Consider the following 19,528-nt stretch of genomic DNA (forward strand, 5'->3'; position numbering starts at 1 on the left):
GCCATAAGCATGATTCCTTTGTATTTGCCGTATAACCATGTTCCATCAATTTGAAGTATGGGTTTACAATGTGCAAACCCTCGTACGCAAGGTTTGAACACCCAAAAAAGCCGATGGAATATTCCGTTTCCTTGGACAAGGTTTCCATCTGGGGCATGCGCGGGAAGTGTCTCTAGAATAGTAACAGTGCCAGGTGCGTAACTTTGTAGCGCAGTAAGGTAGCGGGGAAGAATTTTTTATGACTCCTCCCAGTTGCCGTAGACTATCTCAATTGCCTTTGTTTTTGCAACCCACGCCTTTCTGTAAGATGTAGTGTAGTTGAAGGTTGTAACGATATGCGAGATAATATTTTTGACCTTCAAAGACGGATCAGAGCTTATGAGAGGCAAGATCTCCTGACAGATGAGATCGCCACTGAGTTTCGTATGATCTTGGGAAGTGTTAGGGTTAACACATGTGTGTTGTTGCGTAATCGACCCTATTTTCCACACATTACTTCTCTTCCTATAAGAAGCCAACAGTCTGAAGCCACACTCTGGATTTTTACAAGTGATTACATACCGTTCCAGGTTTGAACGATCTACTTCAAAATCAACATTGTGCGCCGTGTGCCATTATTTTATTGTTCTAAGACATGCCTCCTTAGAAGGAAACTTGTCTCCTTCCTTTAACTCATCGTCATTTTGGATGTACGGTGTGAAGAAGATGTCGAATGATGGTTCGTTACCTTGCAGGTTCAAGTTACTCATATGTGCTGGAGGTGCGTACACATGGGCTGGAGGCACCGGCATGTGTTTCTCGTCGTCGGATTCCTCATTGAGCATGTCGTCAAAATCAGTTTCCAGATCTTCTTCTTCCTCGTCTATGACATCAACCTCTTCTTACTCGTTGACTGGTGGGTCTATAACTTGCGATTGGACAACATGAGTTTCTTGTGTCTCAACCTGTATAGTAACGTACAGCTCGATGGAATCCAAGCCAGAGTATTTGTGGGTAGCAAACATATCTTGGAGGTCTTCGTCATTTGCAATCTCCATCTCATAAAACTTGACGGTGTTGTTGTCATTGAAAGAGGGACATTGGTAAAAAATGTTTGCAATAGGACCCATTGCAATCTTAGCGTGTAGTCGCTGAATGAAGGATGTAAAGGTGGTTCTTTTGCTTAACAAAAATGGAACAACTTGAGTGTTTCTCATCACAAAACCGGCTATTTCATGTGAGTAAGTCTCACCGTTTAGATGGGCATGTACAAGGTATTGGGGGAGATGAAGCCATTTTTTCGAGTTAGTGTTTGGGTGTTGTAATATCAGGTCAGAGTAGGCAATACTGTTTGTGTGTGTTGTAATGTTTAGAAAATATTGGTTGTCTTATATAGGGTAATTCTTACAGCTTTGCATTGACTCAAGACAGACGCACGCTGATCTAGGTCTGTCACAAGATTCCAACATGACGAGACTAGACAGACGCACGCTGATCTAGGTCTGTCAAAAGATTCCAACATGACGAGACTAGATAGACGCACGCTGATCTATGTCTGTCACAGGATTCCAAATTGACGAGACTATACAGACGCACGTTGATCTATGTCTGTCACAGGATTCCAAATTGACGAGACTAGACAGACGCACGCTGATCTATGTCTATCACAGGATTCCAAATTGAATGTAAAAGACAGACGCACGTTGATCTATGTCTATCACAAAATTTTAAAATATGTTACACTGTTCATTATATTTATATATTCTCAACATGATTTTAATACTTTAATTACTTGTTAATTTATAACAAAAGATTATAAACTTTCACTTTGAAGAGAAAAAAAACTGAAATATATATATATATATATATATATATATATATATATATATATATATATATATATATATATATATATATGTGTGTGTGTGTGTGTGTGTGTGTAATTTTATACATTTTTTATTTAATTAAAAAACGTTATCTTATATGTTAATTTAAGAATAATCATATTTTAAAATTATGTTCATTTTTTTTATTTGTTTGAAATTATAAATATTATCTATTTTTTAGTAATTATTCAATTATAAAATGTATTTTAAAATATGTCTGTCACAAGATCAACACACTGATCTATGTCTGTCACAGGATTCCAAATTGAATGTAAAAGATCAACACACAATGGTGAATGTCTGTTAGCTTAATTAATGTTCAGACAACCACAATTAACACAACAACCACATTAATTTTAATTAAATGATCCGGCGTTTGCAACACAACACAACTGGTAGAACACGATATTACATTGCAAAAAAGAAAATAACACAAAACAACTGGTAGTACACGAAATTACATTGCAACAAATAAAACAACACTTAATCTAAACTACTCAAGTATCACTGCAAGAACAAGTGGATTTTCAACGCATTGGTTAACTTCTCCACTGTGTGTCCAAAACATTAGATCCACGTCCACATCGTCTTTCACACGATCCCAATAATACATGTAGGTGCCTTCTGGGTTATTATCCGTCAACGTAATGTATGGACAACGATAATCTATCTGTTTAACTTTCCTGGTTGGACCATCCAGTTGATGAAACCCGGTGTTGATGGCTCTAACAATTCTCTTGAAATCCCAATGCGGGTTCAAGCAAACCCGCATGTGACTACCTTCCTCAAAAAAGATTACAGCCCAAACTGAATTCATTTTTAAGTGTTTGCAGTAAGAAGAAAAAAAGAGTTAATACTTCAACTCCACACACACACACCTCTATTTATAGAAGAGAGGACCACTTGTAGCAACTTTTGTTTTAGCGGGTAAATATGGAGGGAAATATTTTTGTTAATTATTTATAACTTAAATACTCATTGGCAACTTTGTAACGATAAAATATCATTTCATTGAAATATGCTAAGAGCATTTGATTGAACGGTACAGAAGTTACAGAAATGATAAAGAAACTGCGGCATCTAGGATATTACAACGGTTAAAACAGCGTCTTCTCTGTCCTCCATCATCCGAGTGCATTGGATGTTGTCTTCCATAGTCTCCCACCAACGCTGTCTTTCAAGAAAAACACCACCCCTTGTTCTAAGCCTCTTGATAGATCTGATTTCTTCGCCGGGACTGTACTCCCCGTCCAAAAACCTCAGGATGGTTCTCTTAAGTTGGTCCATGGAATGGATATTCCAAAACATAACCTGCATGGGAGGTTTGACGGGAGAGAAAATGACGTACCCGTTCCTTCGACGATAGTCCGGTCGATAGTCGAACCGCCTCACAGGTGATGGAGGCTCAGAGCTCCGGTGAGTGCTATCTGGCCTTATTCGAGATCTCATTTTTTCCGTGTGTGTAGTCTTATGCACACAAGAAACCCTAATTTATAGAGGGACGGACGCCTGGCTTACGGTCTATAGCACAACTAGGGTTTCCACTACAAGAAAAAACATAAACCCTAATTTTCAAAAAAAAAGGTTTGTACTAATGCGCCAAATGGAATGGCGCATATGTACTTTTCCTTAACTAGAATGCGCCAAATGGAATGGCGCATTAGTTGAAATTTTGAAATAAAATGCCATTTCATTTGGCGCATATGTATGATACATGTGGTCCCCACCTATTAACGTCTTAATAATTTCAGTCTTTCGCATGCGTCCGAAACGATTCCTGCAACCTAGCATGCGTCTGAAACGATTCTTGAAAAGATTCCTGAAACGATTCCTCCTAATACTGCATGCATGCAACCCTATCTGGCACCTAGTTCTGCTCTGCATGCATGTCACCGAAAGTTATGTTGCATGCATGCCAACCACTTATGCACAAGCAACACCTAGCAACTTTGAATGTGTTGACATGTCCAGCATGCAGCTTGTTACCGTTTAAGCCTCATCACTATATATACTACCATGGCCTCTGCATATTTCTCACCACCTTCACTCATCTACTATCACAAATCATTTTGCTTTCAAATTCCAGATTTCCAGTGCTCAACCATATCTCTCTTAACAATGGGTGATACACACCGAGGAACCCCCGAGAACATCGCATCCTATGTAAGTATTTTACTATTATGTTAATAACATGCACCTGTCTATGATGAAATAACTGAATACTTATGCATACATAATTATTTTCAGGACGCTAACCGTTTCCGGACTCGTAGTCACTCGATCATCGCTCCGGACGACCGCATAAGACCCTACTTGGACGTTGCTGGTTTCGGACCGATTAGCACCATCACTGAGGCTTCCATTGATTACAAATTTGTTCTGGCCTTGTTAGAACGCTGGAGGCCGGAGACACACTTTCCATCTTCCAACAGGGGAGTGCACCATCACCCTGGAGGATGTGTATATGTTACTAGGCCTTCCAATTGACGGTAAGGCAATTAATGGCTGTGTAATGCAGGCAAATTCCCTATGCTTTCAGGCATTGGGCATAGACTTGATAGAGGGACAAGTTGGTGCTAGGGGACAGAGTATTAACCTTAAGAGGTTAAGGTTATATTATGATAATTTTCGGTTGGATGATGCGTCTCCCCAAGAGACCATACTTCAGAAAACAAGGTGCTACCTTATCTTGCTAATTGGAAACGTTTTGTTTTCAAATAGTACTGGTAACACTGTTAATTTTATGTATCTTCGTTTATTAATGGATTTTACTAGAGTTGGTCTATATAGTTGGGGGTCTGCAGTGCTGGCTACGGTGTACCAATCCCTGTGCAAGAACTCAAGATACGATTCTTGCACATTCTATGGATGCGCTCTGTTGGTGCAGGTGTGGGGGTGGTGGAGGATGCCTATAATGGCCCCGATTAACAGAGCCAGTTGGACCTTTCCGTATGCAATGAGATAAGTTTTTTATATACCATATTTTTCATGCAAAATTAGTGAATTAAGATATACTCTAACTAAAACATTTAATTTGCGTTTTAGATTTTGCATGAAAAAAATGGACTTCACAAAAAATCCGCGGTCAAATATCAATGTACCGCCAACTCATTGATCACTTAGGACCCGAACAAGTATTATCTCTAATCTTTTTCTCTTTTATAAGTATATTTTTTATAAATATTTTCCCGAAATAATGTATAACTCTTATGCATGCAGTTTATATGGAGACCGTATCTCAATTGCGACCATGAGCCTAGAGCTGCAGATGCAGCCATTTGGACTACAACATGTTGTCTGATCCGATACAACATCATCGAAATGCATCATAGTGACCGGGTCAAGCTGCAGTTCGGAATGCGTCAAGGTATACCCGACCCTCCAGTTGACTTGGGAGTGTGACACCTTAGACGGGTCAACCATCAGTGGAATCACCAAAACTGGAAGGATTTCGCACCCGTGTGGCGCCAGATGTGGAAGGACCGTCGCCAATATCTCCTCAACTTCCCCGTCAGTGATTATGAGATAAAACCGTCCGCCGAGTACATGAGTTGGTACCGTACGGTTACCACCCCTAACTTGTTTATTGCAGATCCGTTTTACTTAATAGACCCCCGTGCTCACAACTACATCCTACCCCAACAACAACCTGAAGAGGAACAACAACAACAACTACAACAACAACAACGACAACAACAATGGCAACAACTACAACAACGACAACTCCAGCAGCAACAACTACTACGAGAACCAGAACAAAATCAGTACACCGACCAACAACAAAATCTGTTCCTTACTCCGTCCCGTTCTGCTCGCAACTACCGGCAACCAAATCTGTTCCAATCAAAGTCTCAACCTTTTCAAGAAGATGAAGACCAACACCATTCCGCTAGCCAATATCGGAACCAATCACAACCATTTGGGTTTTCAGCGTTTGCAGGGTCCGCAAGGTTGTTCGGCCAAAACCTTACGCCCGGTTCGTCAAGCCTACATCTAAGTCCCGACGATGGTCCTCAAGATGAATCCTCTCACCGTGGCACCCCTTCTGGCTATGCAACACCGTCGAACCAATTTGGCTTTAATCAAGGTAGTCCTAGTGCTGCTGGGTGCAACCAACCTGAAGTCGTTCCCCTACCCACTCCCCCACCACAATTTAACCCTTATGAGGGCTTGGGTAACCGACCTTACCACAGTCGGTTTCCGGAAAATTATGGTGGCGTGGACGAATTCATAGACAGCGACCAACAAAACAACCCACTTCCAGGCCCAGTGACACAGACCCAGCAAGAAGCACGAAGGGGTAGGGGTAGGGGTGGTGCTAGGCTTCGCGGTGGCATCAACGATCGCGGTAGACGTGTGATAACAAGACCGTCGTGCGGAACAGATGGCTATCTTGGTGATGGACGCCATTAAGCATTTTGTTGTGTTTTCTTTAGTCAATTGTTGTCGATGTATCGTTTCTTTAATCAATTGTAACCGATGTATTGTTACTTCCGGTTTTTATATATAAGTCGTTGTTTCGTTTTCGATTACCAAGTGCCAATTTATGTTTTCTACATTAAATTATAAAAACTAAAAATAAAATTTGAAAAAAAAAATATATATATAAGCACTTACCTAATAAAAAAATTGAAAAAAAAAAAGAAAAAAAAAACCCTAAGACTAATGCGCCAAATGGTTTGGCAATTAGGAAAATATCATGACCTAATGCGCCATTCCATTTGGCGCAAACTCTTTGAAATTTAGGGTTAGCCAAATGGTTTGGCGCATGCACCCTATTTCAATACCTATGCGCCATTTCATTTGGCGCATCCACTTATCTGGGGTCCCAAACCTAGACATTTTGGTAAATACCCCGAAAACATGGTTTTTTTTGTAATTTTTTTATTAAACCTGGTTATTTAAATTTTTTTTTCTCTTATCTCCTTCTAAAATAATTGAATCAATATTTCTCTCTTATAAGAGAGAAATATCATATATTCATCAAAAACCGTATGATATCAAATGTATAATCACATCTCTTATATGTTTAACATTCTATCTATTTATAGATTATGCGAGACTTAACCACTCACGCTTGAATTTAATAATCTCTTCCACAAAAATCATAAAAGGGAAATAAATCATATATCCACCTAAAAGAAGTTTAAAACATTAGGTATATAAGTAATGTCTCTTATAAATCAAACATTTTACACATGTATACGCATTGTGAAACCTAATCATTCATCTTAAATTCAACAATCTCCCCGACAAATTTTTTTTTTTGATAAGCCAAGATGGTATATTAAAAGAGCACAAGGGGTTCTAACCCATGATTACAAAAGAGAGGGATCAAAATCACTCTCACAATCTACAGAAAACCAAAACTACACAACTACTCACTAGACATTCAAAAACATAAACTCGGATTGGCACACCAATCACCCCAAATAATAGAATCTCTAACACTATAGGAAGTGAGAAACGATTCCCAAGAGATAAATTTTATCAACCCAATCAAATCAAAATTACTCACTAAGACTCTATTAAAAATCACCGACAAATATGAATCCAACAGGATTCAATGTCTACAAGATCATGCAAACAAAACAAATGATATAACAATAAAACTCTGATTTTTTTATTTTCTTTAATAAAAAAAAGAAAATATAAATTTTAAAAAATAACTCAAACTCAACTAAGTCGATGACAATCACATGTGTGATATTAAATTTTCGCAATAATCCACTTCACAAAACTTCATACTTCTTGAGGCACATACCAACAAATTACCTTTTTTTTTTTTACTTAAACAAAATAGTAATAATTACTAAAAATTTACTTATAATCTTGAGTAACATGGATCTCGAATCCTAGTGACAGGTAGACTAACAATTTTGATTTCTACCATTTACTTTTATTTATTTTTATAAGATTTAATAATACTTTTTTTAATGAGACAGTAGTCTTTATTTATTTATTTATTTGGAATTTAAATATGTTTTGTCCGCAAGTGATGGAAAAATTGAAGATTGTCTGGACTCAGGCTGCGCAGATTGCGCCATGAACGACACTGGTCCATGTGGGAAGAAATTTGGATTTTACAAACTGAGCAAAAAACTTTAAGAACATGGTCCCAAATTTCTCAAAAGCAAACATTATAGTCCAAACCACTGTTTGATATTAAAGGGTCCTACGTGACATTTGCCATCACTGATTTACAATGTTGGTTAAGAAATGACGTATGAAAAATCTTTTATGAGACAGACACAATGAGACTAGTTGCAGCCAGGGAACATGGATGTGTTTTTTCAAAAAATAGAAGGCCTAACGTGTTTCATTTTCAAATGCTTGCATCAAACTATATGATACCGTTGGTGTAGTCTATTCACGTGAAGTTTTCTCTTTATTTTTGTGGTTTCATTTATTTTATTTTGGCTCCTATAAAGTTTTTTGGACATTGAATTGGTCTCATATTACACGAATACTTTTGATTTTGAATAAACATGATAGTAAGATTTATTACTATTTGTCACGAAGTCTTTATTCACAGCATGACCATACACAAAGTGTGTTTGTTGAAAAGTCAAACCGGTTTACATCAAGACATTGCATCGATTCTACATTACATAAAAAGCTTTTGGCTTTATTTTTTTATATTAATTTTAAAATGATTTTACGCAATAATATTGCAATAAAAAATTGCATTCAAATAGGACCACAGTTGAAAAAATAAACAGAAAAAGGACCAGACATATCCGAAGGCCTGACAATTATAAAATCGGTGCTCTTTTTCTTATAAAATGTTGAAAGTGAAAGATTTCCAACATATCATCTTATCAACACTATTTTTTGTTTTTCTTATTTTTATAAATAATGATATAGAAAGCAAAAAAAAAAATATATTTTTATAAAAAAAGTTTTCAGACTAAATAGAAAATTATGCAGTTTTACACTCTATTCCATACAATTTGAAGTTCTTACATAAATTTTAGAGCTTTTTAAATGGGAAATAGCCTGCTACACTGTTATCTATTTGTGATGCCAAATTAGGAAATTGCTCAATTGTGTAAATAAAAGAATAGCATTATATTATGCATTTTAGACAAACCCTAAACCTAAACCTTATTATGTTTCACCAGCATGGTCACTTAGAACATAATTCAGATATACATATTCCAATAAATTTATTCCAATAATTCAGAGCATAAGTCTCGGCCTTGATAAATTTATTTGAACTTATCTATTCCAATAAATTTTATAAAATTATTTGGAAGACTTAATCAAACCAGCTTATGATATTTTTCATAATTTTTTTAAAACTTATTTTTTAAAACAACTTTATAAGCGGCAAATAAGCTTATTCAGAAGTTTTTATTTTGATAAGCACTAGTGAGGTAAGCAGCAAATAAGCTTAATACCCTCGCTAAAGTCCCAAAATATGTTTGTCGTTCCAATAGCCTGACGCCCTCACTGACTAAAGTAAAAAACTTGTGCGCCTCTAATTCTGACAAATTTTATGTTAAACAGATTCAAACATTTTTTAAGATTTATTTATTTTATTCATATTATATTAAGATCTAACAAGCACAAAGTGTGATCCTTTATTGCCACATACTCATCAAATAAGATGCATTGCTAACAGGTTTGTTTGCAAACAAGGCAATTTCAGATTTTCTTCATGAAAGTCCAGAATTGATTGAAATGTGATTCTCCATACAATCTATCCAAGATTAACTCGGGTATATGCTGCTGGTCTCAATTAAGCCATAGATTAACTAATCACTCCATCTCTTCACTGCTTCCGCGCCTCGAGTATCTCGGGACTAAAGCTGATTAGTCATGTTTAGAGTCTTTAGGAAGAATGTATAAGTGAAGGCATCTTCCTGAAGCTTCTCAAATCTACATTCATACACAAAAAAGTATGAGTAAAACACACCAAATATTAATCAAGCTTTTAAAACAAACAGCAGTGTTATACTTTACCTTCCCGATTTTGAAAAATGTCCAGCACCAAGCTCACATTTAAACAACAGTAAGTTATCATCAGTTTTCAAATCCCTTAGTTTTGCCACATACTTTGCAGGTTCAGAATACAAAACACGTGGATCTACACAAGGTACGAGCAGAGATGATAAGGCGTAAAATAAAAAATATAACTTTCCACAAATTATTAATAATCATTAAAAAATTAGAATGCTTTGGCATTACAAATTGAAACAGTAGTAATGTGAAATGATCATATATGCTTACCATTTAAACCTGCAGTAACAAGAATGTGTGGGTAATTTTGTGCTTTCACCTGCATAGGAGAAGTAGAAAAACAAAAACAAAGCATGATACCTAAAAATCATTCCGTAATGGAGAGGAGAAAAAGTATGCTCGGACAAAAAATAAATAGGCGGTGAAGGTTACAAGCCATTAAGTGAAGTCTATTTTCTTACATTATCAACTGGAGAATATGATTTCATGTAGAAGTAGAATTCCTCCTTCCTAGGATCACCCCATTCCTGCAGTAACATAAGCAAATCACCTCAATGGAATTCAAGAACTTTGATAGCACATGTGCATTAAACGAGACATTTGCTTGTTTGTTTTCACAGTGAAAATATCTTTAATGCATCAAATTGGAAGCAACTATTAGTAATTTCCTGGAAGCCATATTAGAATTGTTTTGGGAAATGAAAAATGGAAGCTGACCGCAGATCCAAATCAGTTAGTACCCAAATTATATGATACAGCAGCAAAAGATTTGGTTTATTTTTTTCCTAATCAATTTGGTAGGGCAAATATAATACGGCAGTAACATGTAACGGATGTAGCTGGTATTTCTTCTAAACTGAAAATCATCAGCAGCGTTGACAGTGAATGAGGCCACCAGTGTCATGAGAGAAAAAAATAAGGGAGGTTATTGATCAACTAAAAGTAGAAGGGTGGTGCGACATAATACTATATCTATCAGTCAGAAACTGAAACATTTATAGTTGCTACCATCCAATTAACTTGTAATGAAATATTTTTATAAGACCGTATGTAATGGCAGACTAAGAGAAAGAAAATTACCTCCCATTCAGAAGTAGTGAGAGGAATAGTTGGATCAAGCATTGTTGTCACAACATCAACAAAAGGTACTCCAGCAACAGCAGCCTTGAATAAATCAGGTCTCATATTAAGAACTCCACCAATTAGCAAACCCCCAGCACTTCTTCCATTGATGCAAAGTCTTTCCTTGGAACAGAATTTTTTTTCAATTAAATGTTCAGCACATGCAATAAAATCGGTGAAAGTGTTCTTTTTCTTCAACAGCTTCCCATTCTCATACCACTGCCTCCCCATTTCACCACCTCCACGTATATGAGCTATAACATATATAAAACCTCGATCTAGCAATGAAAGCCTTGATGACTTGAAACTGGGATCTATGCATATCTGTTGACAAGTTAACGTCACTAAGTTATAAATTCAAGAAGAAACAGGGGACGAGTTCAAGGTATAAAGTATAAACACCAGATTCACGAATGGAAATGCTACTTAGACTCCAAAACCTTTATAACCAGGCTGACTAACAAATAGTGCCAATTGCCATATACAATAAAGGGAACATAAATATATAAATAACCAGCTTTGTTTGTTTAATAATTAATGGCAAAAAGGAGTCAGAAACTTATCCTGAAACAGTAAAAAAAGTCCAAGAGTATCTTGCACACAACAAAACAGGATAGGAAAGAGAAAGCTAATGTAAAAAGATCAATTAAATTAAGAATTCAAGTGATAAACATTGATGCACCGCATTGGCCAGTACAATATCAAAGCATAGAATTCAAAATTGGCATATTGTTATGTGCAATTTAATTCAGATAAACAGCTCCTCTTATTTACCTCATAGGACCCGTAGCCATAAAGTAGTAACGGATCTGATCCATCAAGCTTCACAAGATCTTTTCGGTAAACAAGTGACATGGGAATCATAGTTCCGTCCAAAGCGCGTGCCCACTGCCTTTCAGTGACATAATGTGTTGCATCAAAACCTCCAAGAACCTGAAAGCAATAGGAGACAACTAATACTTTTATAGAGAATAATCGAACAAAACTCAAGGAAATGTGCAAAATCTATCATCATCATCATTATAATTATTATATGGGAAATGCTATCGAGTGCCCTAAGGAAACTCTTTAAGGGAAAAAAATAGCAAGTTATATTTAACTTTTAAATAAATAAATTATTTATTTAGAATCCTTAAAGAGTGCCCTAAGAGCACTCTGGGCACTCTTTAGCAAGACCCTCATTATATTAAATTACTCCAGAAGTTCTTATAGTTTTACTAATTTTTAAACAAGTCTTTAGAATTGAATTTCATAAGACCTGATGCAAAATTAAAAAGCTTGGAGTTTAACTGCCAATTGAACTTACAGAGTCAATCTTCTTCAAAACTGAAACACCAGACTTCATATCATAGTCATACACAGAGGGAGGCGTCTTCAACGAGCTATATGAAAATCGCAAGATATTTGACGAAAACTCTGATGTCGAAGAATCCACTGAGTATACTGGATCGATAAAACTAACAACCTGGCCATTTTCAAGACTCCTTAGTGGTTCACCAATAGATGGAAGGTGGTAAACTGTTATTTTTGGTAAACCATTTTCTCTCTCATATGCAACAAGATGATCGTTAAAAAGTTGTATCTCCTGAATCTTCACACTAAAGAAAATTCAATGTAAGTTTAGGTGATAGACAAAGACACACACTCCAAGATTTTCTATTCTTTACATTTTTATTCATGTTAACGCTTTTGGAATTAATTAAGGATGTTGAATGATGATATATAAAAATAATGCAACAAGTTCACTGTATAAACTGCATGATGTAGAAGAAACTTTTAATCCTCAAAGGTAATTGTATGGCTTTTGAAAATGGAAGTTATAATCTGTATAAGAGCTATTTATAAAGTTCTAGTAACCCAACATTTTCGGAAAACAGTTCATTAATACTGTTGTATATCCTTTAACACACAACCTAGTGACCCCACATTCAAAAGTCAAGCACAGTCATTATAATTTACTCAATATTCTGCTTAAAATAAAGGAAACAGCTAAGCAGTGATACAAAATTTGTGTTACCTTTCTCTGTGGGGAATAAGAACTGTAGTTGAGGAGGTGTTGTTGACAGCACAAGCTACAACCTCTGAATTGAAAAATTGATCACTTCTCCTCTTAATAAAGAAATGATCTCCACGATGGCTGACAGTAGTGTCAATACCATCCACTCGCGGTGTCAGAACTTTAAGACCTTCTTCAGGTTTGGAAACATCAAGATAAAAATTGAACCTTGTAATTTTACTTTCCGATCCAACAAACAAATATTTTTTGCTCTCGGAAGCTTCAAGGTCAAGAGAAAAAGTATCATCCTTTTCCTCGTACAGACAAATATCTTTTGATTGTTCTGTTCCCAGCACATGAAGCCATGCCTGTATCACTTAAGATGTTAGCATAACAAGAGTTGCAAGAGAAATAAGATATTCCATATCCAACGAAACAATCTAAAACTTAAATAGGCATAAGGTAAATGATAATAGTTTAGAAGTGAGGCGAAAAACAAAAGGAATTTGGTTATGACATACAAAATTAATTGTCAAATGAAACCTTGGATATTTTCAAATATCTAGATACCATGATGAAGCAAAACCTGAGGTGCATTTATTTCAACTTCAGGGAAAAAAAGAAATTTAACGATATCACTTGTTGGAGCCTTTTTTCTTTTCTTTTCTGAAGCTGATATTTTGTGGCTTATGAGAAAAGCATTAAAACAATTTAGTTTAAGATTTTTGCTTATTTCTGAAAAGACTTCCTAATAATGGTAAAACTTGTTGAGCATTTTTTAATTAAGATGCAATTTTTCCTTAAAAAAGCCCAATCTGATAATCAGTCAGAACTTGTTTTGTGTCCAGCTATAAATTAAGCAGAAAACATCCAGTTTCAGTTGCAGATTGAATAATCACAAATCCTGTCTTCCAGTTTTCATCGTCTTTATCTGGCTAATTTATCTTCTAATTCAATTCGACCAGTTTCATTTCTAAAGAAATTTAAAATTGAAAACATTGCCCAAGAGCTTTGGACATGTGGGAAGTTGATAGGATCCTTAATAGACTGTTTGGACTTATGAAAAAGAAAAAGAAATACAATAAAAGCTATAGTTAAAAGAGTTGATAAGACAGAGGATACAAGATAACCTAATAATTAGAGGAAAAGCAAAATCAGGATAGACTCTTGGTGAAATCATGAAAAGCTTGGGTTGTTGTTATTGTTTTTAAATAAGAAGGTCCAATTAGATCCAAACAGTTACATATTGTGCCGAAAGAAAAATTCCTCACCTTGTAAGGCCTAAGAATGTTATCCATTGTTATGTAAACTAGAGCACCATCACCAGCCCATTCAAGGTTTGATGTTACATTAACAAGAGGCTCTCCAATTGTAGCTTGAGTCTCAATATCCATGACATAAACAGTATATATTTCATCTCCTTTGGTGTCTTCTGCATATGCTACCAATTTGCTATTTGGGCTAACCTGAAAAGAAATGAATTTGGAAGTCAGCATACAAAGCAGAAGAAAGCACAACAAAAATACCATGATAATGATATGATCTAACCTTAAAAGAACCAATACTGTAGTATTCATGTTGTTGTGCCTTGATATTCTCATCCAAAATAACATGCTCTGGAGGAGCATCAGGTCCTGTAGGCATGGTGTCATGAACAGACGGAACCTTTTGGTTATCGGATATGAGGCGTCTACAACGTTGAACATACTCCTTCCCTTCCAAAGTTTTTGTATAATAGTAATAAGGCCCTTTCCGTACAGGCGCAGACACATCCTCCTCCTTTATCCTTCCCCTTATCTCAGCAAAAAGCTTATCTTCAATTTCCTTAGTTCCTAGAAAATTAAAAATACATATAACACTATCAGAGTAACTTGAATTAACCTCCTTCAAACTACAAAAGCTTCCTTTTGTGTGAGTAGATATAGCATTAGTAGGTATAGCTTTAGGATCCTACGAAGCACGAACACCGGAAACACGTCACCGACACTGACACGTCGACACAGGTAATAATTTTAAAAAATGAATAAATTAAATGTAATCAAAAGTATTGGTGTCACAAAACACCGACACTGACACATTTTTCGGTCCTACGAAGTTAGGATTTCCTAATCGGAACTCAGCTGCCTTCTTTTTACAATATCCAAAGATATCAAAGATAGGGCTTAGCGTGTGTTTAGATTGGCGGTGGACAGAATTGAGTTTGGTAGAATTTATTTTAAAATAATTGAGTTTAGCATAATTGATTGGTTTATGTTTGGATACATTTATGTAAAAGTGAGTTGAACAACAAACTTCAGTGTAAAAATCACGTTTAAACTCGGAAGCTACAAATTCTAGATTCAAGTAGAATCAAATCTGGAGGTAGAATCAATTCAACTTTAAAAAATCAAATTCCTCAAAATCACTACAGAATCAATTATTCACCTCTAGAATTGCTTATTTCTAAGTCAAACCAAACACGCCTTAGTGTTTATTTAACAATGCCACATTGCATGATGTAATTCGAAATCCAGAGTCATTTCAAACCAGTTCAGTTCATAAAACCAAAACTGGTTACTGTTAGATTCTACTCTTCTAGAAGCTAAACCAGTTCGGTTCAGGGTTTTGAAACCAAACCGGTGCATTGAACTAACAAAACCAAGATCTAACCATAACAAGCAAACAGGGCCGTCTTTGAGGGCGTGCAAAGCGGGCTACCGCACAGGGCCTCAAAATTTCTAAGGTTAAATTATAGCTAAATAGGGCCTCATAAAATATTTGGTAGGTTAAAACATGAGTACATAAGGCCTCTATTAGTTTTTTATGGTTAAACGGTGACTATTCTACACAGGGCCTCCAAAAACTTGAGACGGCCTTGCAAGCAAAGAAACAGTGAAAGCGATAGAAGATAAGATAATGAGATAGAATTGTACCAGACATGACGGAATCGGCGTAAGCATTCTCCTGACGGAGATAATCAAGCACATCGGGATCGGAGCGGGAATCATCTCGGAGCCAGTAGTAGTTATCGATCCTCACGTCATTGAAAAGCTCCATCACGTGCTCTACCTTCTTCGCCACCGGAGGAGGAAGCGGAGAGTGAGACTGTGAGAGTGACTGCGGAGGCGAAGTCATCGGACGGCGGTGGTTGTAGTGGCGAGAGTGGGCGGCGGAAGGGAGAGAAAGAGTGGAGGAGAAGAGAACGGAGAAGGTTAGAGGAATGCAGAAAAAACGGCCAACGTTTAAGCGAAGATTTTGATGTAGCATTTTATTATTTATTAGTAGTATATTTATTTTATTGATTTCAAATAGTTAGTCCACTTTACTTTCTAAAATTTATTTATTTTTCCTAAAAAATTATGACAAAGAATTTGAGATTTTTTCTGTAATCATGAAGAAGGAGAAAAGAAGAGTGGTTTCTTTGGGTACGCCACTCAACTCTGTGGGTTGTGCCACCGTGGCTGCAGTCTAGTTAAGTATGGGGTGAACGGGCAAATTCTCGCGTGTATATATAATAAGGAAGTGGATTTTCTTAGATAATTTATATATTGTTTTAAAATATGAATGGACTAGATTCGTCAAAATATCATTGTCTTAAATAATCATTTCATCAAATTTATCTCTAAATGATCAGTGTCTCAAATTTTATAGAAAAAAAGCTTACTACTTCAAAATTAGTCTTTATAAAAAACACATCCACATCTAAATACAAATTACATGTATTATATGTGTCTATGTGATAACGAAGACTAAGAGGCCAATTAACATTTCGATCTCTAGACAATTCCTTAGACATGATTACTTATATTGTCTTCAATATGTATGTGATAATAAATGGATGATCGAATATCAATTTATGGATAAATTGTTGAAATAAATTATAAGTATTGATTAGGTATTAATTTGTAACAAATGGGAGAATTCAAATTTCAATATCTAACACTGTTATTGTACCAACACTCTATAGTAACTATCCTCATTAAGAACAACTACTATTTAAATAGAATCATCATTATCTGTCTTTTTGGAACAATTCCTATGAAGTGGTTGATTTATGACTAGTGAAAGCATCTTACCCTTGACTTGTCAAACCTCTTTGATTTGAACATTTCTTTGCACTTATTTTTTTGCTCTTGAGACACTCAAACTTTCATCACTGTCGTCAATCTTCAAATCTTTCACCTTTAAAAATTCTTTGGATCTCGCAGCCATTTGAACTTTATTCAAAGCAATAGTATCTTCCTTACTATAAAGAATATCATCCTTAAAGTGCTCAAAGAATCTAGGTAATGAGCTCAACAATAATATAGTCGTGTCCTCATCTTTAATTTTCATCTCAATATTCTCATTATCATTGATAATCTTGTGAAACTCTATAAACTACTCCACTGCGGATTTATTCTATATCATTTGAAATAAGTAGAGTTGTTGTTTCAGACACAACATGTGAGTCAAAGACTTGGTCATATACAATGACTCGAGTTTTTCTCACATTGAAGTTGTAGTCTTCTCCATGGTGACTCTTCTTTTAGAAATTTATCTCTAAAGCACAAGATAATGGTGCTTTTGGTCTTATCCACCATCTCGGTCTTCTCTACTTCTTTTAGACATGCAGGCATTGAGGTCTTATGCTTCAATACATTTCTCGTGAGTTAAGATTGCTTGCGTATTCACTTTCCAAGATTCAAAATTTTTGTTTTTACAACCTCTAGATCTGTCAATTAGAACTCATGATGCTCACTTGTAAACAAAATCCATTTGCACCTCAGTGGACACCACTTGTTGGAAATTGAAAGGTTCATTCAAACCAAGAAATTTAATGTGTGAAGAAAAGTACAATGACAACCAAAATAATTGGTCTTTAGAATATATAAGTTTTTATACAATAAGATATCAATATTTAACTTGGCAAAGAAGATAAAGTAAAGACAATAAACACAATAACTTGTTACAAAAAATTACAAGAAAATAGTCATCAAAGTTTCTAAGAAAAAAAATTCTATTTTCTATTCAAGTGTTTCTCAATCTCTTTCATGCTCTATATATGAATCACATAAGCTCAAGATATTTAAAAGTGTTTCTTCCATTAGATGATTATAAAGGTTTCCCTTAACTCTTGTCTCTCTAAATTTTCCCTTACTCAAAAAATTTAGTCAAAATTGGATAACTTTACAAAATGATATATTAATTACTCAAGGTTAAAATATAGTCAAAATCAGATAACTTTACAAAATAATAGTATATTGTAAAAATAATTTTTATGAAAAAGTATTTAAAATATTTAAATAATTTTTTTAATTTTGATATAAAAAAGTCATAAAAAAGATAACATATCTAAAATAAAATGTTATATGAAAACTATTTGAACTAGTTTTCATTTGAATTTTTTAACAAAAAATTATAATATGTAAAATTATTTATAAAAAACTATAAAAATACACATAATCGTAATACTCTTAATTGTTAAAATATACTAATAATAAATATATATTTATAATTTTATATAAAATTATTTTTTTGAAAAATTAAAAATATTTTTCTCTCTAAAGTCTTAAATATTTTCAAAATATTGAGATAATTTAATATTTTTGAAGACATATAAATTTAAAATTACATAAAAATGGGTGTGTGGTGTAGTTTAATTCATATTTGTTAGTTGTACTAAATTAATGTGAATCGTTGGTCTATAGACTATAGTTAAACTTCTACCATTATTTTTTTTATAATGTATTAAAATAAATAAATTGTAGATACTTATAAATTAATATATTTTTTAAAAAAATTACATAAATATAATTATTATAAATAATATCATCTAATACAAAATAATTAAGAAAAATAATTTTTATATTTATATTCAATAAATAACATTTTGTTTCAAAATTATCATCCAACTATTAAGCAGATGAAACTATTAACATATAGAAATATTTGATATTTAATAAAAAAATTATAATTTTATTTTAAAATTTGAAACGAAACTTATATAAATAAATAATTTTCTTTTTACAAAAATCTTATATATACAGAGATTTTTAAAATATATATCCTACAAATTATTGTATCATGATAGAGGACAAATAATATAAATATAAATAAAAACTAATTTGTCAAATTAAATTTGGACTATATTTATTCTATGATTTGTGTGATTGTGGTTGTTAAGAAATAAATGAGTTCCACCAATCTATCCTGCTAAATATAGCTGTTCAATTACTCCCAATATATTCTTTTGACAAACAATATATTCTTTCTTCAAAGCTATATTTTAACATAATCTATTAAAGTATAGAGTTTTAGTACCATTTGTAGTCTTTATTAGATCAATTTATTTATCCAAACAAGTATGTGACTCCATGGAATACGACTAAGCTACTTCCAAATCTGTGTAGACTTTAGGAAATTAAGTGAACTGCGTTTCGTATTAAGATCCAATAAATTATTCATTTCATTTTTGTCTTATTAATAATGGAAAAATCTAAAATTTGATCGCTAAATTTCATCATTAATTAAACAGAAAAAATTACTATAATATTTTTTTAAGAGTTAAGAGATCAATATAAATTCTTTTAAAATTAAATGATGAAAATGAAAATCAAGA

At 34.3% G+C, this 19,528-nt stretch overlaps 1 protein-coding gene across 1 annotated transcript; it reads right to left on the reverse strand.

Moving 5' to 3' along the window:
* Positions 1 to 9,386: 9,386 nt before the first annotated feature.
* LOC131631248 (uncharacterized) lies at positions 9,387 to 16,410 on the reverse strand. Its single transcript, XM_058902044.1, has 11 exons — positions 15,861 to 16,410; positions 14,497 to 14,780; positions 14,220 to 14,414; positions 12,970 to 13,316; positions 12,259 to 12,550; positions 11,727 to 11,885; positions 10,911 to 11,276; positions 10,292 to 10,357; positions 10,101 to 10,149; positions 9,834 to 9,957; positions 9,387 to 9,749 (listed from the first exon to the last, which is right to left on the reverse strand). Exons 1-11 carry the CDS (start codon positions 16,192 to 16,194, stop codon positions 9,674 to 9,676), a joined length of 2,292 nt encoding a protein of 763 aa, XP_058758027.1. The 5' UTR covers positions 16,195 to 16,410; the 3' UTR covers positions 9,387 to 9,673.
* Between the last annotated feature and the right edge of the window lie 3,118 nt (positions 16,411 to 19,528).

Source organism: Vicia villosa, unplaced genomic scaffold (assembly GCF_029867415.1).
Source record: "Vicia villosa cultivar HV-30 ecotype Madison, WI unplaced genomic scaffold, Vvil1.0 ctg.000794F_1_1, whole genome shotgun sequence".
In the NCBI taxonomy this organism is placed as follows: domain Eukaryota; kingdom Viridiplantae; phylum Streptophyta; class Magnoliopsida; order Fabales; family Fabaceae; genus Vicia; species Vicia villosa.